Consider the following 26,960-nt stretch of genomic DNA (forward strand, 5'->3'; position numbering starts at 1 on the left):
CAAACTAAAACGTTATAGAGATTCATTACATATCGATTGTTTGCGTGTATACACTGATAGGTATAGGGACATGCCGAAATGACGACAAAACTGCGTTTGCTCATGATTTTTCACGTTTTGTTGCGAGAGATATTTTTAAAATGGAGCCATTATATATAACGTCGAAAACCTTATCAAGGGCAGAAAAGTGCTCTAAGCCCCGTATATTTTACGTAAAAAATATCGTTCAACGACATCCTTTTTGTTACTGCGGGTTATAAAACTTACCCACACATAAATACAAGTCTACTCTGTCGAGTGTATAAGCTGTACAAGAAGAGCAACACTTCCATCTTGGATAAATAAAAAATAATTTATCATTTTGTTTACGCGCCGTGATCTACCTAGCCAATCGTCAGTTTGCCTCACATACCACACTACCAGTCGTTGGTCATTGGTTGATCCTTATCCTTATTCATACGTGTATATTTTGCACATATTTATTCTAAAGTAAATAATATGTCGTTATATTCGATAACCATGTAATGTATTAAATACACTTCAATATTTAGAAAATAAGAGGAAAAAAAAATTCATTAGTTTTTAATTTTTCGTATTGGCTTTTAACCTTTGTGTCTATGTCTACTCTTTTAGCATTGAGGCACTAAAGCAAAACTCCTATACTATATACACCTTCGGCTAATATGTTATCGAGGCGATGGAACTGCGAAATCAGCACCAAAGACGAGCGTAAATTTGACTGTCGTTCGACTGCAGTACTTGTACGGCCAACACACTACCTAAACTTTTGAATTTGGCGGGCTTTAGTCACTTTAGTTTTAGTCATTTAGTGATTTTCAAATTTTAGATGGCGCCACAAGCTTGGAAAGACCTCGCGGCCCGCGACTCCCGCGAGTGACAGACGGGTTTTGGATCAGCGTTGACATCGCTTCTCTCTTGCGTTTATTTTCAAAAATGTCTAGATTGGGAACTTTTGAAGGTCAGGTTCATGATGATGGACCAGGTTTTGTAGGAATAAAGTTTTGTCAAGAATGTAACAATATGTTGTATCCGCGAGAAGACAAGGAAAATAAAGTTCTCATGTATGCGGTAAGTGTTTAGACTGCTGTGGATATTTTGAGGTTATGTTTAATTATTATTTATCAATCTAATGAGCGATAATTTGATTTTTTTTTATTTTACCATGTTGTATTTTCAGTGTAGAAATTGTGATTTCAAAACATTGGCTGACAGCAGTTGTATATATGTCAACAAAATTATGCACGAAATTGAGTGAGTGTAGTTACAACTCTACAGATTTAAATTCTAATCCTCAAATGAATCATATTTTAAAACATCTTTTTACTTTTTCAGTGAGTTGACTCATATAGTTGCTGACGTTATATCCGATCCAACGTTACCAAGAACCGAGGAACATCCATGCCCAAAATGCAATCACAGAGAAGCAGTTTTTTTCCAAGCTCAAACACGAAGAGCTGAAGAAGAAATGAGACTTTATTATGTCTGTACAAATACTCATTGCACTCACAGATGGACGGAATAAATTTTATTAGAATTCTGTAGATGTTAATTTTAATTTTCTCTTTAAGTTATGGTGTGTGTAAATAAATTTAAATTATAAAACAATAATATTCGTTTCAATGAAAGTTCACCTCACCTATGAAATCAGGAAACTTGTTTATCAACAGGGGTTAAATAACAATATAGTTCGCTACATGTGGCAGCTAGCTTTCAGTCACTTATCTGTGTGGTTTGGCTGGGTAGCTTATCTATAGCTGTGTAGTCGCAACCTTGAATTAAAGCGTCAGTTATACGTTGGTGTGAATTGTTGTTATAGGCATATAAATAAGTTTTTAAAGTCAGATCTTGGATTTATATATATTCGCATACGCAACGAAAAGCTGATAAAATATCCCTGTGTTCCTAATTTGGTTTCTAAAACAGGTGTGCTCCTACATAGGTACGTTGTACATGTACAATATTCACAGTTTTAGATGCACATTACGTTTTACTTAATGTTGTGATACTTTTTCATGTAATGGGTGCGTCTCAATCAGAAAATTCACGTTCGACATCAATTATGGACAGGTAAGATTTGTGCACTTTATGTGAGAAAATACATTTTATGATGAATAACGTATTGATTTTTTGGTTGTTACTTTAGAAATCCCAAAAACCAAAGCACAGGGCAAGGTGGTTCTAGTGGCACGCGACCTTTATCCATAGAACCTCCTAGAACGCAATCTAATGTAGAAATACTTCCTGATCAGCCAAGGCAACCCAGAAATTTACAGGGACTGCTGAAATTTGCTATGGAGTCAACTAAAGCTGAAGACACAACAAATCAGTCAAAAATTCTGCCAATTGACGAAGAGGTAAACAAATATTGCAGCAGTTTTTTGACAGTCTATTAGTAAAATCAAGTAAACCATAATACTTAAATAATTCATTTATCTCAATAACCCCCAGAAAAAAAGATTTCTTAACAACGTACTATCATCCATGACTGTTAATGTCATCGAAGAGTTGCAGAGAGATATAAAAACTTTAGAGAATGTCGTAAATTTACGAGATGAAGATGATGCTTCAGAGTACGAAATTATACTGGATAGGATTGCTGATCGCGTTGGCAGTTTAGATGTGGCAAATGACTTTTACAAGATTGGAGGCTTTTCAATTCTTGGTATATGTTTAAATTCTCCACACAATGGTATCAGATGGAAAGTGGCTAATCTTATAGCTGAATTGACACAAAACAATCCAGTGTGTCAAGAAAAAATTTTAGAGGCAGGCTTTATGCCAATTTTATTGGGCATGATCGATTCAGATCCCTCGGAAACTGCAAAAGTGAAGGCACTCTATGCCATTTCTTGTAATTAAAAATAATCATTATTAGACTTTGTTAAAAATCAAGATACATCATGTAATTGCTTTTTTTTGTTTTAGGCATTGCAAGAGGACCACCCATAGCATTAAAATACATGGCAATCAATGATGGCTTTTCAGTGTTAATTAGGGCAATGCAAAGTCAAGTTGAAAAATTACAAATAAAAACTGCATTTTTATTGTCATCCCTGTGTAGGAAAGATGATGTTGTTAAATTAACATTGGTTAAAATGGGACTAGTTGAACAAGCAGCAGGTATGCTAGCTATGGGAAATTTGCTTTCAGAAACAAGGTAGAAAATTTACTTTTGTATAGTCATCAAAAATGCGGTGTTTTTAATATAATTAATTAAGAGTTACTGATTACAATTTTTAATTTATAGAGAACAACTTCTTAGTTTGTTAAATGGAATGACTGATAACAATTACTTCCTTGCACTAAAAGAATGCAGACGTCCTGAGCTTTGCTTAAAACAAACCTTGGAAAGACATTTAAAAGAATCAAAACACGATGGAAGTATTGAAATAGAAGACTTATGTAAAGAAATCTTAGATAAAGTTTTTGCTGATCAAGATGTGGAGCAAGAAAGATAATTTATTCATCAAAGCAAAGAATCCGAAATAAATATTTATTTTTAAAAGTATTTGAAAACACAAGTGATTTGTGAAGTTTTTTTCAGTCTCCTACAAGATTAGTTTAGTTTTTGAATTTAATTACATCATGTGGTACTCTCTTAACTTATTGATACGAATAAATGAATTAGTTACATTTTTATTATCATTTATAAAGTATTTAAACTTAATGGTAAGCGGAGTACCAATTTCGTTACCAAGCGAATCGCGGATGTTGAGTTAAAAAAAAAAAAAAAAAAAAAAAAAAACATCTTGAAGGCTTTTATTTACAAAAAAATATCGTCAAAAAGTAAAATAATTCCAAGAATCATATTAAAACATCGCTTTTTTTAACGACACCTCAGCAAGAAAAAAGCTCCAACTCAAAATTGCCTTGAAGAGCGCGGATTGAATAAATATAAGTTAGCGCTGACCGAGGCATCGAAATATATATATATATATTTATATACATAACTCGTCTCTGTGCAATTCTGAGCCGGGCCCCCCTGGGCGACTTAAAGTAAGAGTGTATACCTATTTGTTATTACTTGGTTCGCCCGAGGGAAAGAGAGCCCGAAAAATTTTAGCGAACAAATCTTATACTTAATTAAGTACTAAAAGTACCTCTCTTTTAATATCGCCAAGCTGCCGAGCCGAAAGACTAATATAAAGCCAGTTACATGCAGACCTTGTTGCGTGACTCCGGGAAGAGCAGCTGATTGCTTAAAAAAAGTACTTACTTTTGAAATACAGAATGTCCGAGGAAAAAAAAGTGCCAAACCAAGTTGCAGATCCAGAACTTGACGAACTCCTCGACAGTAAGTGGAAAAACGAAGAAAAATCTATTAGCCAATATTAGCCCATAACATGCAAACGTCTGTCAAGTTTAGTGTATAGCCTTTGACACTTGTGATTTGTATATTGGTAAAAAATTATTTCTCCACACATGACATTCTGCATATCAACATTGTTTGCGTGATAAAACTATTTTAGTAGTTATCACGTCCCATGAATTGCTTATACCAGGAACATTAATTCATTTTTGAGGTTTAGTTATATAATTTAATTCCACACTCAATACAATAATGTTTTTTAGGCGCTTTAAAAGATTTCGATAAGCCTGCCATAACTAAAAAGGAAGATGAATCCTCGCCGTCTGCAATTTCGAGTACAGAAGAATCAAACGAGGAAGCCACTACAGTTGAGGAAGTATGGACTGAAGACTTCATTAAGCAAGCAGCTGATCAGTTCCAAAGAAATTTAGAAGAACTCATGCAAAATGGTAAATGGTACTTGATACGTGAATCTTAGAATTTTCTTTTGATTGACGTCTGACCTTTAGGCTCAAACAGTGAATTGGGAGACTCATTCAAAAAAATGGCCCAAACTGTAGCTGGTGCTCTCTCTGATGGTACTGGAGAGGCATCTACTCCAAATTTTCAATCCGCAATTAGCCAAGCTTTAAAAGACTTATCAGCAACATCTGAAAATTTAGGTGTAAGTACAGTTTTTAAATATTTTATTATGCAAACTCAAAAAATTTTCAACATACATAATTCCACACAAACAATTTTTTTTTTTTTCTATTTTAGAATGTGCCAAATATTACTGAATCTGATTTAGCAGCTATGTTTGGTCAAACGTCGTTAGAAGAAGGTGGCACAGATTTATTGCCATTCATGCAAGGAATGATGCAATCTCTATTATCCAAAGACGTCCTTTATCCTTCTCTAAAAGACATCATTGACAAATATCCTGCATGGTTAGATGAAAAGAAATCAACTTTATCACCTGCAGATTTTACAAGATATGAGAAACAGTTTGAACTCATGCAAAATGTAAGGGTTAAAAAAAAAAATTTATTTTTTCTTTGCTAATTAAACCAAATTAACTATTTGAAAAATGCACACAGGTCTGTAAAGAGTTGGAAGAAGAAAAAGAAGACGATTCTGAAGAAGTTAAGAGGCAGCGATTTGAAAAAACCCTATCACTAATGCAAGAAATGCAAGCGTATGGTCAACCTCCAGATGATTTAGTTGGTGACCAACAACCACTTTTTCAATTAGATGCTGAAGGCAATCCTCTTGGAACACCTGCTTTGCCTGGAAGTGACGAATCCAATAACTGCTCCGTTATGTGAAAGAAAATATATGCTTGAAAATTGGTTTTTGCAAATAAAGAAAAATTTTTGTGCATGGACACATTATTAGTCAATACTGTGTCAAAAGGTCATATATAATTGCTTTGCACAAAAAAGCTCAAATATATTTTTGACACAATTTTTATCAGTGTTAACGTAGTACAATAAAAAGTAAGTGGCTGGAATTTTTGGAAGACATTTTTTAAAGTATGTAATGCAACTGATAACAGTGATGCATGTTATTATTTATTTTCAGCAGATATAATCTAACGACTTTAAAAAAAAGTGAAATCTAAATTTTACATTACGAATAACGCATTCAATAAATATTTTACATTTCTGTGACGTTGGCTATTGTCATTGAGCCACCCAAGTCGAATACAATACTTTTATGCTGGGGAAAGTGCTGCTACACCAGGCAATTCTTTGCCCTCCAATAGTTCCAAACTTGCACCTCCACCAGTACTGACATGGCTAACTTGGTCTTCAGTTTTCCATTTTGCCGCGCAAGTTGCAGTGTCACCTCCTCCGATAATCGTTGTAGCACCCCGTTTCGTTGCTTCAACGACATTGTCCATTAGAGTCTTTGTTCCTTTGCTAAAGTTATCAAATTCAAAGACTCCAGCTGGACCATTCCAGACAATGACTTTGGCTCGCTTGATTGGCTCTATAATCAATTAATTTGAGTTAATGGATTTTTTAGAAATGTTTTGTTGTTTTTGTGAAATTTTTATCTGACGTTGATTTTTAATAAACGGTATTTTATACAAGCAGACAGGTAAAATTTTTTTCCAAACTCCACCTCACCTGAAAACAATTCCCTTGACTTTGGTCCCACATCAAGACCCATCCAACCATCTGGAATGCCACTTTCAATATCAGCAGCTCCAACTGCTGCATCTTCAGCAAACTTATCTGCTGTAACAAAATCTATTGGCAAATGAATCTGAACTTTGTTTTTTTCTGCCTTAGCCAACAAATCGTTAACAATCTTAGCACCTTCCTCATCAAACAAAGAATTGCCAATCTAGAAATAAGTACAAACTCATTCAAGAATTTCATTATAAGGAAAATTTTTTTGATGCAACCATTACCTTCATATTTTTGGTAACTTTTAAAAATGTGTAAGCCATGCCTCCACCAATGATCATTTCATGAACTTTATCTAACAAATTATTGATCAGTTGGATTTTGTCTGCAACCTTGGCTCCACCAAGGATGGCGAGGAATGGTTTTTCTGGATTATCCAAAGCCTTAGCAAAGTATTGCAACTCTTTTTTAAGCAAGAAACCACTGGCCCTAATATCAAAACCATCACCCATCATCGAACTGTGGGCTCTGTGAGCAGTACCAAAGGCATCATTAATGTACACATCTCCAAGTTTCCTCAGAGATGCTCTGAATTCCGTGACCTTATCTTTATCTGCTTTAATCTAAAAAAGTCACAATAAGCCCAATACAAATAATTTTATACATTGGAATGATAAAAAAATAATGCAAACACATTGTGCATACCTTACTACCATCAGGGCCGACACCTTTGCCTTCCTCTTCAACATGAAATCTCAAATTTTCCAAAAGAATGATTGATCCAGGTGCTGGATCAGCACAAGCAGCCTCAACAGCAGGTCCCACACAATCATCCAAGAATATTATGTCTTTCCCTAAAAGCGACTTCAATTCGTCAACGACTGGTTTTAAGGTATATTTGAGATTTTTGCTCCCATCGGGTCTCCCCAAATGAGACATCAAGACAATAGACTTGGCTTTTTGGTCCAAAGCATATTTAACAGTATCAAGGGCTGCAGTGATTCTTTGGTTGTTAGTAATTTTACCATCTTTTAAAGGTACATTGAAATCCACTCTGCAATAAAATGTATTGTATATTTATTTGAAATTGATAAATTACAATGATTTATGGAAAAACGACATTTTGATTAAAAATACTCCAAAAAAATTTTCAAATTGATAATTGATTACAACCATCAAGTGATTATGTTTTTTTTCCAGTCCTAAAAAGAGGATAAACAATTTAATTGATTTAATCTTATAAATACATCCGAGATTTTTTTTTTGAACGTAATAAGCGAATTAAGCTTAAAAATTAAAAATCGTGTGAATCAATAAAATCCAATGTACAAAATGTCACAGTCAGATATGTTGACTTACCTCATCAAGACTCTCTTGCCGGCGAGGTCGACCTTGTCAATGCTGAGCTTGTTTAGAGCCATGGTTCTACTTAACGTCACAGGATTCAACTGTCCCAAGGAAGCACGGCTTAGAAAGATCAAATGCCACGGAATGTGTCTACAACGGCAGATCGACGAGAGTGGAGTCCACCGAGTCTGATTAAAACACAAAACTGTTAGTGAACGAGGCAGCGACAATGTCATGCGAAGGGTAGACAAAGTCAAGGGAGTCTAGAAGACTACAAGTAGCGCATATTTTATGTATACCTGTATATATCCTTTTTATATATTACCAACAGCCCTTGTCTACGTGTGAGAACGTACCTGCTTTGATTAGACGCGGGTATGGCTCAAACCGGCTCAGAGCGAGATTACCGAAATTGTCCATACTTATAAACTTGTATGTAAAAAAGTGTTTTTTGTACATATTGAAGGAGAATAATTTCAAAATGCCAAAAACTTCAACAACCCGGTAAACGCCACAGATTCTGGCAAATATTATTTTTTGCTGTTTTGACTCCCATGCTACACCGATATGATATTTCTTGGAGTTTGTTGACATGCGAGAGACTCGTCGAGTCGGTCCGAGGGACCGAGCAGTAGCGCCGCCCGATCATGCGGCGTTACCACAAACCTACGCAACTTAACTGCTGGCAGCATTTGTGGAACATAAGTACAGTGGAGGCCGTTTAATTCGTTGAGCGGAAAGTGTGAAATTGACCAATGAAAGAGGTTATGTGATCGAATCAGCCAATGGGAATTGAATGTTTTAATTTTCCGCTCAACGAATTAAACGGCCTCCACTACAGCCCAGAGCTTGATATGTTTGGGTTTGACGACCTAAACACTCTGTCTCTGTATACGTCAACAGGTGTTTAATTATGTTTTTCTGTGCATACAAATAAAATCGTGTCTTGCTTAATGTAAAACTCTTATCATTATTAAATATACACCGTTCACACATGGTAAGTAACACCCTATTTTTTGTTTCAAATTCATTAATTATATTTAAGGCAATTGTTAAATAGTACATAGTAATAATAATTAAATGCACAATTTTTATTTTTGCAGGCTCGTTATTTCCGTGAGGAAGACATTGATGGTACGTAAAAGTTTGTACATCTTCAAACAATTCATTTATTTCATGGTGGATAGTTATTTATTATATTCTCAACCTCTATGTGCAACAGACCAAAAAGTTCGAGCATTGCTATAATATTTTCATTATCTTTGTTTCAGAGTTTAGAGAGTGTTTTTATCTATACGCTAGGAGTGGTCAGATACGCACATTGGATGAACTAACTATTATTATGAGATCGTTGGGGCTCAGTCCAACAATAGCCGAGTTAAATAAGTATTTAAAGGACAAAGGTGGAAAAATGACGTTTGCTGATTTTTTGGAAGCAATGCATTTACAAACCAGGATAGAAGATCTCCCAAAGGAGGTAATAGAAGCTTTTAGAGCAGCAGACAGCACGAGATCAGGAACCATTCCTGCCAGACAGTTAGCTCACATGTTGTTGAGGTGGGGAGAACAGTTGAGCAATAAAGAAGGTAAGCAGATTTAATTTCAATGTCACACATGATTTAATAAAAGAACAGTTACACAGAATGTATTTCTATATGTAACAACAATACTTGCTTTGCAGTGGAACAAATTTTTAGAGAAGCTAATGTTTCTCTGAATGGACAAGTAAAGTACGAGGATTTTGTAAAAATAGCTTGCGCACCAGTACCAGATTATTATTAGAATAACAAAAACAAAACAAAAAAAAAAAAAAATACGATTGATATATTCAAATTTGTCAATTCAATAGCTTTAAAATTCGTACGCAACTTAAAAATTGAAATGTATATTTATAAAAATATGAATAAGAACCGTGTATTCTTAAAACTAAGGGACCAAATACTTGCATTGAACAAAAAGAATTTTACGCTTTATTATTTATAATCTGACATCCTCTCATATTCAATGAAACGACAAAACTTTATTGACTTTATAGCAACAGAATCTTGGGCCTATTCATATTTTTTTTTTTTTTTTTTTTTTTCTTCAACAACTTTGGAATCAGATCATCAAAGCATTATTTCCTACACACGTATACTCGAAAGACCAAAACCTGCCAACTAGGACTCATTAACCTACATCAAAACGATTAAAAATCTTTGCTCGCAGTGAATTAGACACCATATTGACTCGAGACTCAATTGACCCGTACGACGCATACTCGTCGCTCAAATCGCCGTTTTGCCATCCGAGGGTGGCGAGCCGCAAAGTATGACAGCCGTACTGACGGCGGTCGTCAGAAAGAATATGCAGAGGAGCGCTCGGTCGCTAACCAAGGCCACCTGTTTCCACTCGAGTTCCCGCCTCTCACGGGTGTCCTGGTCCAGCAATCGTCTCTCGTTCTTCTCGATCGTCGCCTGCACTCGGCCGATCACCTTCGCCCACTGCGACTCTATCACCCCATCCTTGCCCAGTTCTGCAATATCATAACAAAATAAATTTTATTTACTATTGTTATTATTATTATTATTATTATTTTTTTTTTTTTTTTTAATAAACGTTATACGAGTAGTAGAATCTCCGTCACTGTACTGTACAACGAAAGAGAAAAGTTGCTCTACATGTACACCTTTTCTCGGCGTAGTGTTATATCATAAGCTTGTTTTCATCTTTCTGAATGTAAAAAGCTTTGGGGCAAAAGTTATAACGCCCGAGTTTCTTTGCAAAGCAGCAGTTTTATACAAGTTTTATACTTATAATATATACCAAGCCCGCCACGAGCTACGTGTTATTTTACCGAGAGCAAAACTTGTTTAAAGTCGCGTGCATAATATAATACATGATTATTTCTCTTGAAAGTTGCATATGTACTTGTAGCCAAGATATATGTGTATATGTATTGTTTTATCAAAAAAAATCTATAATTTTATAAACTCCGTTTGCATGAAATATCACCGAAAGAACAAAATGATACGATGTTGTATACATGATAATAGCGATGGCATGTCAAACGAACCCAGGGTCGGACTGTTGTGATCGCTCGTGTGTCTTCGCCCGACGTATTTCGGGGACAGCACGTGTTGCGACTGCTGTTGTTGCGGCTGCGGCTGCTGCTGATTCGGCGACGACTCGGACTTGCAGTGAAACGTGTAACTGCTTCTCCTGCAGCTCACCGATTCCGGAAGCTCCTGCGAATTTCCAGTTTAAATTAATCTTCCCCCACCCCATCTGTGATTCATTTCGCCGGTCCATTAGAATATGTGCCACCTGAACTGTACGGAGAGGCAATCGGAGGATAAGAGAGAGAGAGACAAAAAAAGAGGGTCGTCGTGGGTGTGAATGTAATCCCGCGTGCGTGCATCACCCGCAGGTTAAATGGCCCGGACGTTTATAAATCGCGCTTGTGCACACGTATATCATATATGTATATATGTATAATGATCCTTTTTGGCTTCGTTGCTCTTGGCGTTTTATCGGCAATTAATCCCCGCGCCATTCCATTAATACCAGCACTATATATTTTACCGCGCCTCTGTTACATTGGACATTTCTTTTTTTTCTCTCTCTCTCTTTTCACCTCCGCGCTGCTTCCGCTTTGACGGTTACGTTTCTTTTGATTTTTCAACCCAACTGTATATACTTAATCCCTCGTCGCAACAACATGAGGCGACCGGACGGGGATGTATTGTACACAATCGATTGTTTGACGTTTTATGTGTAGCAAAAGAATGTAAAAAAAAAAAAAAAAATTTAATCCCTGACAACGGATGAATGGCTCGCGCAAAATTCTTTCGATCCGTCAATCAATGCATATATGTATACATATATATGTATGATCTTCTTACCTCCCGGAAGTTGAGAAACACTATTTTGGCGAGTTTGTCGAGCACGAGCGACTTGACGCTGGGCGGTACCCGAGTTCCGCGAACGCCTCGGTGGTGCAGGTTCAGGGTGACCACGGCTAGACCCGAGGCGAACGACACCAGGCAAATGCTCACTCCGTAGTACAGACCTGCGTTTACACAATATACGGAATCAAACGAAAATGATGAGCGTAGAAAACAAAATGTACATTATATATAGTAGGTACATGCATGTGCATACATTATACACGTAGTGCAGCTACTTATATACCAACTTCAAACTTCATCGTACATAATGATGCGTACTTATTAAAATTCTTCGCGTCATCCGCGTGTACCTATACTTACAATTGTCTAATATATGCCTACACTTTGATTTTCCCCTCTCCCGGTCGTGGCAGACGGACGCGCTCACCCAAGTTTGATAACAAGCCCGAAAGCGCGCCCACAACGGCAACTTTATCAGAATAATTACATACATATATGTGTATAATCATAATAGTAACTTGTCATTATTATGATTATTAGTAGTAGTAGTGGTATTACTGGCGATGGTGGTAACTCCGTGAAAATATGGTCCAAAGGAGGGTGCACTATACACACACGCACACGGATCCGCCGGAGGAGGAAACTCTTTGCCACACTTTTGCGCAAAGTTATGACGTTATACAGCTCCCAGCTTATTTAAAAGTTGAACGCGCGCGCCTTGCTTTTGGCTATGGCTTTACATATATTTATGTGTGTAAGCGTGCAGTATCCCTATAACTTTTAGACGGATACATACCTATTACATCCGAGACTACATCGGATTTAAGTATATACGTATATTTATACGAATTATTTGAATTTGATGTTTCACGGAGCATTTAGACTTGAGTAAAAGATAAAAAAAAATGGCACTTACTGATAAGCGGCGTCTTCTCCGTGGGTGGCAAGGTTTCCCTGATGGTCATCAGAAAAACGGTCATCGACAGCAGGGCGGATATGCCGAGGGTGACCTTCTCACCGGACTCCGAGGGCACGTAAAACACCAGCAGGGCTGTACATACACGTTTTTTTTTTTTTTTTTTTTCCCCCAAACAGAAGAAAAAAGGTGCCATTTTATTTTTCGTAACCGTACGGAACGCGACTTTTGAATTTTATATCTCTTCTCCCTCCTCTTCCTCTCTCGTCAAGCGGATCCGGACGCAGTCGAGGTTTAAAGCTCTCGGGCCATGTTTCACCAGCCCCGGGTAAGTTTCATACTTATCGCTTCTCTCTCTCCTTCTGGATTAGGATTCACTTTTCGCGGAGATTTATTGTCACTCCTTCGCAAGTAACAGTTTTCCTTTTTTTTCTTTTTTAATTCACGAAGACTCGTAAATCAACACATAGCGTCATTGTCGAAATTACACAAGCCGATCGTCCGTGTGTAAGTACCGATCTCTTGAAAATCTCCCCTATTCCACGCTTCTATTAACGGTATACGTGGGGTCTGTCTCTCGCTACTTTCTTTTATTCGACGGCCCCCGTGGCCATTGTCTCTTCGGAGCAAAGTGCACCTCGAAGTGCCAGCGTAACACGCGGTATCTGCCTTTTGTCAGGGGAGCGTGTTTCAACCACGCGAGTGCGAGTAGGGCAGAAAATTGGATTCGGACGGATGGTGATTTGCTACACGGCACAGAGGGCAAAGGAAAGGTCGAGAGCCGTTTTTTTTTTTTTTTTTTTTTTTCGTCCCTTTGATTCAATTGCAAACGTATAGGTGTACATATATAATATACATGTATACCAGCGAAGTTGGGATAATTAGAGTAGCAGGGCGCCGTCGCGCGTGTGTTTGCTCGGAGGGAAATTAAAATGCGTGCACTCGGCAAAAAAAAAAGTGTTCCGGATTTAACGAGGGAAACGCTCTCGCGAAAAGTTACGGTTCGGGACGAGTTATGCGAGCCACGGGGAGGGAAAAAAAGGCACCCAAGGTCCATCAGAGGTTTGCTCGGTTGCGCACAGGGGCCGATTCAGCATCGGTAGAAAAAAAAAAAGACTCCACTCGCGTTAAATATTCAAATTGCCGTTCGGGGCGATTTTATAAACTGTAAATCAAGCTTTTTTTGTCCTCCCTCGTACACGTACACGCTGGCCTAACTTTTCCTATTTTTTTCAGCCCCCCCCCCCTACACACAAAAAGATACTGTACTGTATACAATATGTATACGTATAAGGAAGGAAGCACGTGTTACAGCCGCGGATAATGAGTGTGTACCCCCATATACACCCTAAATCCGAAATTTCTCCCACGAGACGGGTATAAGGGGAGAGCGCTCGAGTTACCTTTTCTTTTCTCCCTCGGTCAAAATGCGAATGGCCATTGAGCGCGCGGTATCAGCGATTTGTGTCGGCCGCGCAGTTATCGCTCCGAGGGAGGAAAAGCACACCCACGTATACATATAGCGTTACGATTACGAGTGTTCTCGGTTGTAAGCTTTGACCGTTTTTTTTCCTCCCCCGCTTTCGTCTCTGCTGTTTTCCAAAACCTTAAATATATGTATGGGAGCACCTTTTCCTTTTTTTTTTTTTTTTTAATTGAAAATACCGTATATAGCTCCTACGAGAGAGAGAGAGAGTATACATACATGTTTCTCCCCCCTCCCCCTTTCGAAGGAAAAAAATGATGATGATAAAAAATAAGAAGAAGAAGAAGCAATGAGGGGCAGCTTACCGATGCCGTTGATGAGGATGCAGGGTAGTATGAGGTTGAAGACGTAGAACATGGGCCGCCGGCGCAGCCGAATCTCGTAGGTGATGTCCGGGTATGGTTCCGGGCAACACGAGTAGAACTGGACGTTCCGCGTGGCCGAGAAGTCCACGAGGTCGAATTCCCCGTTGGCCTGGTAATTACTCACGTCGCCCTGTTCGCTTTGCCTCTCGAGCTCCAGCTTTTTTTCACGCAACAACGTACAATATTTTTTATTTTATTATTTTCGCACAAGTATGTCCCATAACATTGACCCAACTTTGTTTGTTCGGATTTTCATTGTTCCTCCCCTCCCCCCCCCTCTCTCTTTGTATATATCACACGCAAAATCGATACAACAATCTCTATTGGGATTCGACGCGATATAATGTATAACCATACCTTTCAATTGTCTTTTTATTTGTTGGTCCGCATGATACTCGCGACATTTGCATCACAGAGTGCAGTGGCAGACTCGCGCTTCTTCCCCTCCCCACTCCGTCAAACAAAAAAAGTGCAATGGTGTGTTACAAAATCTCTTTATTTGCACGTGCACGACATACTATACGTGTAAGTATATTATAAAGGCCAACGGGGGTCGTCTCGGTTACTTGATGTCTCGTTTGTTTATTCGCGCTTTTTAGCTTAAGGTACCACTGTCTACGGCATCACTGATGTATAATCACTCCTGTACATGTAAGTGTATACTTTCATTTTTTTTTTTTTTTCAAGATTTGCGCCGGTAGAATTTTTTGCTCGTCCCTGAGTAATACGAGCATCTCATTTGTTTCTTGCTTTGAAATTTCTCCGCGTGACGAGTTTTTTCGGTGGTCGGCTACTATTTTGCGTTGTTTGCACGAAAATAATGTAACGCGATAACAATAACGTGTCCGACCATGCGTCGACCTTTACTACTGAAACGTGTAAAATGTATGCACATGTTGTACACATTTTTTTGGGAACGCGATCGTTTAATTGGTCGTTTGTTTGATTTCGAGGTGAGAAACACTGGAACCCGCCCGAGCTCCACACCCCCGGAACAATCGAGGGACGCCACTTTTATTCCGCGCACGTACATAATGAACACCGAGAGAACACTCGTTTCGGCATCTAAAATTCGCCGTGTCTGCTTTTTATGCTGGAGGAACAGAAAAAGAGTATACACTCGGTGGTATGTTAGCCAAATTAATTTCTCTAGGGTTTTTTTTTTCGTTTATCGATACTATGCGTACTCTTTTACAAGTTTCGCAATCCAAAGCCAACGAATTTTCTGTGTGTATACATAAATCGTGCGCGTTACATATTCAATGATCCAAGGCCAGTTGAAGCTTCTCGATATTCCTTATTGAGCTCGTGAACGGTTTTTTTTTTTTTTTCTTTTTTTTCGGAAACTCGCACACTTTGCACTTGGAAGTTTTAAGCGTATGCGAATAATCAACAACGAACCGAAAGAACCAAGTTCCCTGCATCGGTGGGAATCCTCGTTAACCGGGGGGGGGCATAAGTTTTTTTTAGGGCTAAGGAAATCGTCTCGGATTTCGTTTAATTAGGTATACACAATCGCGACAAATATATCGTTATTCCTCTGGAGTGCAAAACGATACTTTATACCTCTGGCAGGGTAATCCGAGATTAGAAGTAACAAAAAAATGCTGCGAAAACTTTCCTTTCTCTCGTATACCGTGGACCATAACTTTTGTTAAAAAAAAAAAACAAACGGCTATCCGATGTTACTTTTAAAAACTGTACAAGAACTCGCTTGTGGAATCGCGCGTTGGGATTAAAAAAGTTTTTCATAGAAAATATAAATACTCAACAATGTCTTTTTTTTTGTTTTGTTTGTCAAACCATTGTTGTGTATGCAAATAAACCATGCTTTTATCGTCTTATGTTTGGAGCATTACGGAGGGTATATGATGCACATCAAAATGACACATTACACTTGTTTCGAGACATGTTGATTTTTTTTATTTTATTTTCAGTGCTTTTTAACTGAGAGCGATTCATTTAATTTTACTAAATTGAGAATTTTTTTTTTTAGCACGAAAAGTCCATCGAGTGTGATCTGTGATAAGATATTTATACATATAAGTTTTTCATTCAAAATTTTACGAACCGATAGAGTTGATTTTTTTAAATATAATATTGTTGTAACCAATTATAATACATTTGAATTTTTTAGCGAAGTTAAACTTAAAAAGGTAACTTGGTAATGCAATGTAAGTATAAAAAATGTCTTGAATACAATAAAATGTTCAGCAAGTAATCTCATAGGTTTTTTTTTTTTTTCATACATTCAATATTTTTTAATTGACTGCGCTTTGGTTAAATTTACCAACAATTGCTCGCAACACCATCAAAAGCGATCCTCAGTTAAAAAAAAAAAAAAAAAAAAATTATTCCCAAGGATACGATCTGCTGTAATTGATCTTTTGTGCGCAGGAGAGAGGCGAAAAATCTCCCTTCGCGTACAAACGCACCATCAGTCCAAAGGTGCGAGGAAAAAAAAAAGAAGCCGAAGCTGTGACGGGATGATTTTTTGTTAGCTCCCGTTTAATTAAAAGCTTTGTTTTCCCAAAAGAGATTTTAATCCGCAAAAGCGCGCGAGAGCTTTTGCCGCTAGCCCCCGGCGCCAGAGGCTCTATCTCCCGAGGGACACGAGGTGTATGGAAGTTTAACGCGACCAACCAAACGCCTTTTACTCCCACCCATGTCAAGCTGTTTTTCTCAAAAATGACATTATTAATTATTACACGTGGCTTTTTCTTTATTCAAACGTTGCTTTTTGAGAAATCTCGCGAGTTTCATCCTCCAATTTTTTTTTCTCCCCCAAATCAATGAGCAACACACACGTTATTTCAAGAATCGCAATTTTATCGAGATAAAAGTAAAGCCGCACACGCCCCAACTTTCCTTTCAACTCCTCCGTCAAGTTTATCGCTCCCATTCAATGCACCTCTTCCCTTTGTTTGCGTTTCTCCCTCTTTTTTTTTTTCTTTTTTTTAAATCATACGTCCTTCTGCAGCAAGAGTTGGCGGATGGACGGAACAAAATAACAAAATGGAATACACCGGCTCATTATCAGCAAAGGAGGCGCAGCGAAACCCTGCCGAGTCGTGATTACGCAAAGGCTCTCGAGTATCGCTCAAACAGCGAGACGCAAACGTACAACACCAATTGGATGACTCTCGCTTGTGATGTACGTCCAAATGTCTCCTGCATTTGTTCCTCCCTCCATTATAAATCTCCCGTTCGATCTATCTTCTAATATATCTACGATGCGTCTTTTTTTTATTAACAGTCTTGTATGCTATACCTCTTTGGGTGTATTGCTTATTCAGATGGAGGATGTTGTTTTAAAAAAAAAAAAAAAAACCCATCACTTGTCTCTGGGAAAAGTCACATTTCTCATGTATACTACGACACTTGTGATACCATTTTTCTTTTTTAATAATAATTTTTGCAAGTGAAAAATCAAAGAAAATCCCTTTTTCCTCTCCCCTTGCCTTGCTCCGGCGTTTTTCATTGAAAGCTGTACCGTAAAGCTCTTCAAATAACCCTTTTTCCCCCTTTGAAACGAGTCAGGACACGTTGGACGGTAATTATTATTTGCTCGTTACGCGAAATTTCAACTTCAAAATTTTAATTCATCCCCGAAGCAAAAGCAAAAAGAAAAAAAATCTCAGTCACCCGGCAAACACGAAAATTTCGTACCAACTGAGATTCCTCGAACTCAAAATTCCCTCCGATGGGCTCTCAAATTAGTTACCCACAAAGTATATAGAGAGTAGACATACGTATATATGTATATAGAATAAATGCACATTGGCACGAGCGTGTGTATAGGAGGAATGCGTGTGGCCATCGCGGCAACGCAAAGAGTTGCGCCTTTGATTAACCAAGTATTCGCCTCCCCCACCGCGTGTAAAGTAGCTCCCGAGGGCTAAACGAAGGGCCGAGTTGGTCCAATTGAAGTTTTGCACGTGTATACCCCCGCTCGGGCATTTGCGTCACACACCGCGAGCGCGTGGGGATTAATTACCGAACGGAACGACTTGGCCTTTTTTTTTTTTTTTTTTTCCTCCTTCGTCTCGTTAATACTTTTACGTGCGATGTGGGAAAACTGGGGTGCGCGTTAAATGTATTAATAAGTCTCGCGAGGTAAATAATCGAGCTCAACGGTATATACATACATAGCATATGCGAAATTGTCGCGAGTTTTCCATCATTGCCGGAAACACTGGAAAATAAAATAAAAAACTGGGTGGATCAGGCTATGAAAAAAAAAAAGGGGGGAGAGGTGTACGCGTTAATTGATTAATCCTTCGGTGGTGCGCGGCGAGTTCGTTTGATTCTCATTCCGGCGAGCTCGCTAAGTGGACAATTCAATCGAGGGGGCCGGGCGACAATAATTTCATTTTTCGCGCATCGTGGCTCCAACTGTAAAATCCACCACGCGTGGGTGTGCCGGGAAAATGTGGAAAAATTACAGTGGGTGGGAAAGAAAAATGGAGGAATTAAAAAAAAAAAAAAAAAAACAAAAAACAACAACCAAAATGAAGAAAACTATTGTTTGCCACACCTGGTAGCCGTCGTAGGTCCAAGAGGCCCATTTGAGTACGCAGCGCTGCTCGTCGAAGGGAAAGTACTCGACGTCGATGTCACAGCTGCTGCGGAAAATCCCGTGGCTCAGCCAAACGACCTCGCCCGTGTGGCTCACTATCACGTTCGTGTTTATCACCGCCGAGCTGTACTGGGGATCTGCGCTGCAATTACCACTGTTTAAAAACAACTGTTTTTTCGTTTCCTCCCTCAAAGCAGTCAATGGTCTCTCCTTGATTAAACAAACAATAACTATACACGACAAATCCCTTTCCGAGCAAGTAGCTCGTTTTATTTTTCAACTATTATAAACAAAAACATAATGGTAACGATGGTTCTACAATGCAGATGCAGGGCATTAAGAGATTTTAAATTCTCTTAAAATTTAGTTTACATTGTAATAGTTGAATTCCAACTGCGTTATGCAGCCATGTAAATTACTAATTTAAAAAATTAAATAATCATTCGAAATACATTAGTATATTATAAGAATTTTATTTGAAATAATATGTTTGAAAATGTTTGATTCTCTATACATTGTACGAAAATATTTTATCATAACTTCATTCACTCGTAGGTATATTATAAAATAAACTCGCAACACTAATACGTATGATTATTGTTTTGAAAACAATATGTTGTAGTTAATTTCAAACACAGTTCTAACCAATTATTTTTCTTTTTCATTAGTTCAATATTAATTACGACTCTGCCCGAGTCCAAGGGCCGAGATTCAGAATTCACGGGGAATTCGTGCTTTTCGCGATCTGCTATTACACTCCGTACGTATAAGTACATAGAGGCATGCACGTATAGCTATGCGCGTGCGTGTAATGCCGGCGTTTCCCGGAAAAACCTTCTTTTTTTTTTCCTACGGATTAACGCGGAGCTTACAAGGGACGAAGAAATTTAAATTTAAAAAATAATTTGAACCCGAGGGGACCGAAGTGCCCGCGCTACTTGTATACGCTTCACGAGAACAAATAAACTTTGCGCTGCAACGATTGTTTGTTCAGTATGGTGCATCCATGGAGAGTTAAACTTGGTTGAAAAACAACGGCAGCTTTGTTCGAACGCGACTCGTTGAGAATGCCGTTTAAATTGCGTCGGGAGTAATACGCAGTAGACATAATTGGAACGGAGTTGACGCTGAGTCTAGGAAAGACCACGCGGATCTCATTTTCGGACAAACGCGAGAAAATAACAATCGGGACTTGGACGAGGAGAACGTGGCGCTTAAAGCACCCGGAGCCGAGATTTTCCCTTTAAAAGCGCGTGACTGGCAAAAAAAAAAAAAAAAAAGAGTACACTTGGATTTAAATTCGGGGACTATTGTCCTGAAACTTTTTGACAACAGTTTTCGAACAAAAAAACAAAAAAAATTGTTTTTTTTCCTGGTCTTCATCGGAGAAAAGTTTTCCAAAGTTACACGTATACACTCATCGATTCGGCTGATTATGAGGACAAAGTTGCCCATCACGAAATTCGATTTCTTATATTATTTATACTTTTACGACGAGCCGTCGTTTATCTTTACGTTCGATTTTTATACGCTTCCACGCTTGTACTCGTATATGTATGTGTATATAATACGCGAGTAAAAAAAAAAAAATAATAAAAAATGAAAGAAAAAAAAAGATCATAAAGTCCGACTGCGGTTTCCGTAAAAGAGTATAGACGATATTTTCGCGTCTTACTAAATCCCGCCGTTATCTACTGGAGCGTAAAGCACTTTTTTTTCGACTCGACGACGTAGTTTCACTTTTATTTCTCCCTCCTCCCCGAAACAGTTTTTCATGCTGAATGGTAAATTTTATTTTATCTCGAATCTGTATGAAAAAAAAAAAATTTTTTTTTTGTCTCAATTGTAGAACAGAAAAAAAAAACAAATATTTTTTATCACGGAATAAATAAAATTAAAAAATTGTTCGAGTAACAGTCGTCGGCAATCGGGAGTACCTACTAATTCGATCTCCAAAGCCGTATACTTGCACAACAGGGGATGGTGAGCATTGCTCTCTTTTTGTTTTCGTTAATTTAATTATAGTAATTGAAGGATCGTTTGGAAAGCTTCTTTTCAGCGCATCTGTCTCTGCGAAGGTATCATTACTCAAACTCTAACGTCGTTACTCTTGCGCAGGTACTCCTTGGAAGTGACAAACAAAGCAAAAAAAAAAGATCCAATTCAATTTGTCAAACGAAAGGAAAAAAAAAAAAAAAAAAAAAAAACTTACTTATTGTACAATATCGTATCTGGCCGCCAAACGCGATTGTAAGGCACGCGTATGACGCGTATACCCGCGTACTCTGACGTGTTCCATTGCAGGTGGTAATCCTTCCAGACTTGGGTCAACCAGCAATTTGTCGTCAGTATTTGATTCTTTTCGTCCTGTTGAACAAATAATCATACAATCGCATCCAGGCAGTAGAAATCTACGCCATTATAGGTATTTAGGACCAAGAAGATTTCTCTAGCCCAACTCGAGCGTATGTATGGGGGGAGCAGAGATGAGTAGATCTCTGGGGGGAGGGGCTCACTGATTCTTATATATATATATAAGTATTCTTATAAGATCAGGGAAGAGAAAAGAGGAGGGTCCTTTGGAAAAAAGAACGCGTATACCTATGCATGTACCTGTATGTACGTGCGCCGATGATAATTATGACGATACACTGGAAAAATGAGTTATAGCGTTGAAGGATATACTTGATTTTGCTTAACCCTTTCTTGTAATTTTTTTTTCGAGCTCGGATGTAACAAAAAAGGTGACGTTCGTTCCGGGACGATTTCCAGGACAATTTCAACGACTCATTGTTTCAGCTGTACACTCTCTCTCTCTCTCTCTCTCTCTCTGTCTCTTGTGTACTCGTCGACTCGCTTCTATATAAGCAAATTGAAATCAACCAACGAGGTAGGACCAATTTAGTTTAGTGCCATTTAGTGCCATTCTAATTACAAGCGGCTACCGTCTGCTTTGGGAAAATCTCGCTTTTACGCAACACTTCTTTTTATTCCTATAAACACGGTGTAAGCATTTGTCACGAAAAATTCCAATAGACCATAATATTGTATTCTGGTGTTTATCGTAAACTCGGTGGAAAAAAAAAAAAAAGTAAAGTTATAGAGTCACAGGAGGTTGAATTTTAAACTCGAGAACATTGTTAAAAAAAAAAAAAAAAAAAGTGGGAGGAGAAAGCAAATTTAATAGCAAATCACACACGTACAAGTATAAAACAAAACGAGGAGGTACGAACAGACGAGACGTGATGTCGCACAGCTACCGACTGTGGCCATAAAAAAAAAGGTGCGATTTTTCAAACACTTTGGCCTTTTGTCTACCACATATTATATAATATTAAGTATATGCATCTTTTACCCAAAAGTTCTGCTCTTTTGGTCTATACGATGTATACGTATATTATGTACATGTATAGCCCATGCACTGGGATTTCTGATGCATCGCGCATACACGTACTACACGTGGGTATGTATAGGTACACAAAAGTTTCGAAAACAGATAATGAAATTCCGCGGCCAAGGGATCCAGGGACAGTCACGGCTCTGAGAGGACCAAGAGCTATATATCACCCAACAGGCATCTACTTACATATATATATACGATCCGTTTCACCGCACACGCGCATCACTAAAAATGACACGAGGAACTTGACTGTTTCGTTCGTGCCCAATTTATTTTACTTATTATTCACCGAGGAATATCACCAGCTTGTACAGTATAATGAACAAAAGTCGTTGTAAATAACGATTTTTCATTTGATCGGCACGCCAAAAGAGAGTTTTTTTTTTTTTTTTGAATCACGCACATTGTCATTTGATCAACATATATTATGCCCCCAAAGGGAAACAAGTCGTTTATACCCCCTCGCGAAATTTATATGTATGTACCACCTCATTCTGCCCCCCCCCTCCCGCCACTGGAAGAAACTAAAACCACTGATGACACGCCCAAGCACCTAACAATTTTTCTAATCCCCTCGCCGGCCATTAGCAAACATCGGCCCCGTGTTGGCTATTAATCCCGCGTTATAGCTGCCGTAGGTGTATATAAGAGGCACACACACCCTCTCTCTCTCACGCACTTTGTACCAACGGGACGTTGCGTTGCGTTGTTCCGTCGTCTCTCCCGGGACAGGCGCACCCTTGGATGTATAATACAAGTACAAGTTTTGATTCGCCATCGAGACGTCGTTTAACACCACCCGAGCTTTTCCTTCTACACTTTTCCAAAGATTTTCTTCGCGCCCGGATACTATACTTTTTTTGGAAGAGCACGTGTCAATTTGGCTGTTTCAACGTGAAAGGAGGGGGAGGTAGGCGATGACGATTTTCGCGTGCATAAATTTGGCATGATTTTAATTAATCCGAGAGAGGGTGGGTGGGTGTGTTCCAAGATGCGCACTTTGAAACTCATATAGTTGGTCACATTCAGAACACGTACACCTACTCGTCGTCGTCGTCGTCGTCGTCGTCGTCGTCGCTGTTGTTGTTGTTGTTCCTCATAATATACACGCGCTAATAGGTTCTGGCGTGATTTGTGGGTTGCACGCGAAAGTTACGAGCACTGTGCCACTCTATACGTGTACGACTCGAGAGAGAGAGAGAGAGAGTGGGTACCCGTACGATTGTTCTTGAAATTGTTGAATTACTGTTTTAGATGCTTATTTGGCCAAGTGTGCAATTAGATTTGTGCATCGAAGTGAGTATAGGTGTGTGTACATGCATCGGTTGGGTATATACGAAAGTTTTGCAAGTTGTTTTTTTTTTTTTTTTTTTTTTTTTTTTTTTTTTTTTTTAATTAGAGCTCGACAAGTGCACGAGTTTCGAAAGTATGATTTGCTTGTGTATGAGGCGTTGTACGCATATTTACGTCGATGGATTAATTTTGTTGAGTCTGGAAGGGAGCACGGGTGGGAAACACACGAACGAGTCAAACAAATTTAATGGTCTCGAAGTGATGTAAAAACGAATGTACGTGGATCAATCGCAAATCGATCCCCGATCGTTATAATCAGATGGAGTTTAAAACTTTTCGTTGATGCGATGAAAAAAGGGCTAATCAGTGTACATACCGATAAAAAAAAAAAAAAGAAAAAAAAAAAAAAACTTTCGTGCTCTGCCACGTGTATCGAAATAATTGGAATTCGATAAACCGCACAGCAGGTAGGATGAAAATAAATATGAAATTTAAAAAGATGGGCTTGGGGCTTCCTCACCACGTCGATGATATGATGGAGGGCCAGGCCAAAGGCGACGACGAGCGGCTCGGATGAATTTTTCGCCGGCCTGACTCCCGCGTCGTAGCCGTCCAGCAGGTGCTTGGTCAGCCTGTACTCGTTCTCGTCGCAGAAACCTGCGAGGAACAAGAAAAAAACAACAACAACAACAATCATAACAACTACAGTCAATAACTCGATATTTGCGCCACAAGGTTCTTCTTTTTTCTTTTTCTTTTTTTTTTTTTTTTTTCATCAAAAAGCAATTTCAACACCCCGAAGTTTAATCGAACTTTCAACGAAAACTTTTCGCCCGAACAGCATGGAATCTGTTACACTTGTACTTCTCTCTTTTTTTTTTTTTTCATGTAAGATAGAAATCCATTTTTCCTTATCGGCAACGTAATCATACGGTATCGGTATTACTTTTCGACAGAAGTAACATAAAACTTTCTGCAAGCCAGAAGCAGCCACATTGGTAAGTCCACGCGTGTATTGAAAAAGCAAAAAAAAAAACATCGGAAACAATAAGTGAGCAAAAGCCACTCCGCGTGTATATCCCCTCCTTTCAATCGATGTCCGATCAAACCCGACTGCTTCCACTTCTCAGCCGTAAAATATACGTGCACAAAAGCCGCTTAAATTATGTCCATTAGAGTTCAATTACGTGCGGCGCATCGTGTACAACGCGCTTTACTCATCAGCAGTATAAGTATATATAATACCTTAGCGCAAATTTTCATTTGATCTCACCCGTGTGTTTATTTCACCCTCCCCTCTATAATACGCTAATCAGAACTGGCTATCATCATCGCTATACTCTGTTGAACACGAGCGCGCATACCTATATGTACTAGTATTGTATTCATGGGAACACGGGGAAAAGGACTGTAATCGGGCGATACGTAATCCCCTTCCCTTGGATTTTGTCATAAGTATATTATATACCTACCGATCTCCCAATATCATTGCTTTGATTTTGCTGCAATCCGCCCTTTCGTTTCAACGGGTATGGCAAATTGTTTTCCGCTCGCGTTAGATTTAATATACATACCGATCGCTTACCCGATTTCGGGTTTTTAAAAATGTTTATTTGCACAACGGCTCAACCGATCGCTATCAGCGTTGATTAATCGTCGCGCATGATTGATCGGATGCCACGTGTGTACACGGTCGAGTAGAAAATCGGCGCTCAAGCGGGGGGGTATAACGCGTCACCGAGATGCGTACGGCCGATAATCACCGTGTGATTTAACGCCGCGTTAATTTTCCAAGCGGAGCTCATCGACGCGTGTACATACACCCCAACATGTAAATCATCAGATATATGGGAAGAGAGAGAGAGAGAGATGGAGTCCGTATAATATGCACGCGCGGGGCGCATCGTCGATCGCACAACATGCACTTGCTCCGCTCGTATTAATACCTGCACGTATAATCGCTCCGACAGGGCGCGCGTAACTTATATGCATAACCGTGTAAATGCTCCATTGGAAGATACGACGTGCACCGTACGTTGTTGGGTATGTGGTACCTGTACATTATAGAGATGACAATGGATTATGTATATCGTATACTATAGCTATATATCCTGTGATGTGCGAACTCTCGTTGTTTTTTGGGCTGACAAAGTTTTGACCTCATTGTACAACAGCGAAACACTCGACATTGGAGGTTTTTATTTATGTTTTGCCACAAGTATTATTACTCTGGTTACGATAAATATATATGTTTATTGGTTTGCAAAACAAATTAAACGAGATTTTTCTTTGTTTGGCGACGCAGAATAGTTAAAATGACTATTTCGTAAAAATCGGGATAGTTAACGAGATATCCCGAGCTTAGGTGTGTTGTTCAGTAGCCCTGCCTCAAATGTTATACGTGTGTATGAAGCATCACTTTATTATTTTGATCACCATGTATACCTGCTACATAAAATGCTAATGAGTATTTTTTTAATTTCGAAAAAATAACGTTTTCTGATCGATATTTTCTAAAAGATAGTAATTTGTTGTTTTAGTTGTACACAAACGAGCATCAAAAGTTCGTTACTTTGCACTTATTTCCCCGATGGCTTACGAAAGATACAATCGAAGCTTTTCTAAAAAAAAACTTCAGAGAGAAAGAGCCGATTTTTTTTTTTTTCATTCCTCTACACTCGCTCCTTTGACACGTACGTATAGACCTTCGGGCACAATGAGATCCGCGAGGATGCATCAGGCACTGTGTGTCCGAATCCGATGCCATTTAATTCCCCGCAACAACTAAATCTCGGGCTTTTACTCTAATGGATCTTGACAGGTTTTTGCGATTGCAGCAGATTGGAATTTTACAAAGTCGATGTTACAGCAAAAAAAAACAATGTTTCAACTAAACGCACGTGCAAATTAAATTTAAATAATCCCAAACTTGTCGACTAGATTATTTATATTTGCAACACTTTTTTACAATGAAACTGAGAAATTGCAAAAAAAAATTATGTTTAGTACCACACCCTTACTTTCAGTGTAAAAACGTATTACTTTATCAACGCTACATCATTTACGCAAAAAACTGTTCAAATGAAGTATCCTCACCGAGACGAAAAAGCACGAGTCCGACGAGTCCGCATCGGAGAACCGACGCCAAGCGCGACATATCCGGCTCTGCGCCTCCAACTGCCAGCCCGCCCGCCCGCCTTTATCATCCCCGTCTTCTCCCCAATACTACAGTCGTAT

The 26,960-nt window shown here is 38.7% G+C and overlaps 6 protein-coding genes across 7 annotated transcripts; 4 read left to right on the forward strand and 2 right to left on the reverse strand.

The window, feature by feature from the left end:
- The first annotated feature begins 680 nt into the window (after positions 1–680).
- Positions 681–1,558, forward strand: RpII15 (RNA polymerase II subunit RpII15). The gene is made up of 4 exons (XM_014361082.2): positions 681–761; positions 848–1,089; positions 1,199–1,272; positions 1,354–1,558. The coding sequence occupies exons 2-4, from the start codon at positions 955–957 to the stop codon at positions 1,541–1,543; spliced, it is 399 nt and encodes a 132-aa protein (XP_014216568.1). The 5' UTR covers positions 681–761; positions 848–954; the 3' UTR covers positions 1,544–1,558.
- Positions 1,559–1,790: 232 nt separating this feature from the next.
- Positions 1,791–3,542, forward strand: LOC106645258 (hsp70-binding protein 1). Of its 2 annotated transcripts, XM_014361078.3 has the most exons (6): positions 1,791–1,960; positions 2,058–2,088; positions 2,165–2,375; positions 2,470–2,872; positions 2,947–3,178; positions 3,269–3,542. In XM_014361078.3, exons 2-6 carry the CDS (start codon positions 2,081–2,083, stop codon positions 3,477–3,479), a joined length of 1,065 nt encoding a protein of 354 aa, XP_014216564.2. In that variant the 5' UTR covers positions 1,791–1,960; positions 2,058–2,080; the 3' UTR covers positions 3,480–3,542. The 2 variants fall into 2 exon arrangements, with proteins under 2 accessions (XP_014216564.2, XP_023246638.2); XM_023390870.2 differs by lacking the exon at positions 1,791–1,960 and having other exon boundaries at positions 2,024–2,088.
- Positions 3,543–3,991: 449 nt separating this feature from the next.
- Pex19 (peroxisomal biogenesis factor 19) lies at positions 3,992–5,822 on the forward strand. Its single transcript, XM_014361016.2, has 5 exons — positions 3,992–4,315; positions 4,594–4,779; positions 4,840–4,994; positions 5,090–5,335; positions 5,410–5,822. The coding sequence occupies exons 1-5, from the start codon at positions 4,252–4,254 to the stop codon at positions 5,635–5,637; spliced, it is 879 nt and encodes a 292-aa protein (XP_014216502.1). The 5' UTR covers positions 3,992–4,251; the 3' UTR covers positions 5,638–5,822.
- A 39-nt stretch (positions 5,823–5,861) lies between these two features.
- Positions 5,862–8,070, reverse strand: Pgk (phosphoglycerate kinase). Its single transcript, XM_014361015.2, has 5 exons — positions 7,807–8,070; positions 7,153–7,501; positions 6,732–7,070; positions 6,445–6,664; positions 5,862–6,304 (listed from the first exon to the last, which is right to left on the reverse strand). The coding sequence occupies exons 1-5, from the start codon at positions 8,028–8,030 to the stop codon at positions 6,027–6,029; spliced, it is 1,410 nt and encodes a 469-aa protein (XP_014216501.2). The 5' UTR covers positions 8,031–8,070; the 3' UTR covers positions 5,862–6,026.
- A 447-nt stretch (positions 8,071–8,517) lies between these two features.
- Positions 8,518–9,725, forward strand: LOC106645237 (calmodulin-like protein 4). Its single transcript, XM_014361049.3, has 4 exons — positions 8,518–8,791; positions 8,898–8,928; positions 9,066–9,380; positions 9,476–9,725. Exons 1-4 carry the CDS (start codon positions 8,789–8,791, stop codon positions 9,574–9,576), a joined length of 450 nt encoding a protein of 149 aa, XP_014216535.1. The 5' UTR covers positions 8,518–8,788; the 3' UTR covers positions 9,577–9,725.
- Positions 9,629–26,880, reverse strand: LOC106645213 (neuronal acetylcholine receptor subunit alpha-10). Its single transcript, XM_014361009.3, has 9 exons — positions 26,820–26,880; positions 24,244–24,380; positions 21,243–21,397; positions 18,989–19,172; positions 14,392–14,608; positions 12,601–12,735; positions 11,679–11,845; positions 10,850–11,021; positions 9,629–10,309 (listed from the first exon to the last, which is right to left on the reverse strand). Exons 1-9 carry the CDS (start codon positions 26,878–26,880, stop codon positions 10,062–10,064), a joined length of 1,476 nt encoding a protein of 491 aa, XP_014216495.3. The 3' UTR covers positions 9,629–10,061.
- Between the last annotated feature and the right edge of the window lie 80 nt (positions 26,881–26,960).

Source organism: Copidosoma floridanum, unplaced genomic scaffold (assembly GCF_036245765.1).
Source record: "Copidosoma floridanum isolate Cflo_tuat_1 unplaced genomic scaffold, Cflo_Japanese_pri ptg000014l, whole genome shotgun sequence".
NCBI classification, from domain to species: Eukaryota; Metazoa; Arthropoda; class Insecta; order Hymenoptera; family Encyrtidae; genus Copidosoma; species Copidosoma floridanum.

Excerpts from the sequence above, each read along its gene's own strand:
- RpII15 (XM_014361082.2), top strand. The coding sequence starts at position 955 with ATGTCTAGATTGGGAACTTTTGAAGGTCAGGTTCATGATGATGGACCA. Across the intron at positions 1,090-1,198 it reads ATAAAGTTCTCATGTATGCG|TGTAGAAATTGTGATTTCAA; the intron begins GTAAGTGTTTAG and ends TTGTATTTTCAG. Across the intron at positions 1,273-1,353 it reads AAAATTATGCACGAAATTGA|TGAGTTGACTCATATAGTTG; the intron begins GTGAGTGTAGTT and ends TTACTTTTTCAG.
- LOC106645258 (XM_023390870.2), top strand. The coding sequence starts at position 2,039 with ATGGGTGCGTCTCAATCAGAAAATTCACGTTCGACATCAATTATGGAC. Across the intron at positions 2,089-2,164 it reads TCGACATCAATTATGGACAG|AAATCCCAAAAACCAAAGCA; the intron begins GTAAGATTTGTG and ends TTGTTACTTTAG. Across the intron at positions 2,873-2,946 it reads GGCACTCTATGCCATTTCTT|GCATTGCAAGAGGACCACCC; the intron begins GTAATTAAAAAT and ends TTTTTGTTTTAG.
- Pex19 (XM_014361016.2), top strand. The coding sequence starts at position 4,252 with ATGTCCGAGGAAAAAAAAGTGCCAAACCAAGTTGCAGATCCAGAACTT. Across the intron at positions 4,316-4,593 it reads ACTTGACGAACTCCTCGACA|GCGCTTTAAAAGATTTCGAT; the intron begins GTAAGTGGAAAA and ends AATGTTTTTTAG. Across the intron at positions 4,780-4,839 it reads AGAAGAACTCATGCAAAATG|GCTCAAACAGTGAATTGGGA; the intron begins GTAAATGGTACT and ends TCTGACCTTTAG.
- Pgk (XM_014361015.2), bottom strand. The coding sequence starts at position 8,030 with ATGACATTGTCGCTGCCTCGTTCACTAACAGTTTTGTGTTTTAATCAG. Across the intron at positions 7,502-7,806 it reads GGCAAGAGAGTCTTGATGAG|AGTGGATTTCAATGTACCTT; the intron begins GTAAGTCAACAT and ends ATTTTATTGCAG. Across the intron at positions 7,071-7,152 it reads TCGGCCCTGATGGTAGTAAG|ATTAAAGCAGATAAAGATAA; the intron begins GTATGCACAATG and ends TGACTTTTTTAG.
- LOC106645237 (XM_014361049.3), top strand. Across the intron at positions 8,929-9,065 it reads CCGTGAGGAAGACATTGATG|AGTTTAGAGAGTGTTTTTAT; the intron begins GTACGTAAAAGT and ends TCTTTGTTTCAG. Across the intron at positions 9,381-9,475 it reads ACAGTTGAGCAATAAAGAAG|TGGAACAAATTTTTAGAGAA; the intron begins GTAAGCAGATTT and ends CTTGCTTTGCAG.
- LOC106645213 (XM_014361009.3), bottom strand. The coding sequence starts at position 26,880 with ATGTCGCGCTTGGCGTCGGTTCTCCGATGCGGACTCGTCGGACTCGTG. Across the intron at positions 21,398-24,243 it reads TCCATCATATCATCGACGTG|GACGAAAAGAATCAAATACT; the intron begins GTGAGGAAGCCC and ends TTTGTTCAACAG. Across the intron at positions 19,173-21,242 it reads GATACGATATTGTACAATAA|CGCAGATCCCCAGTACAGCT; the intron begins GTAAGTTTTTTT and ends TGGTAATTGCAG.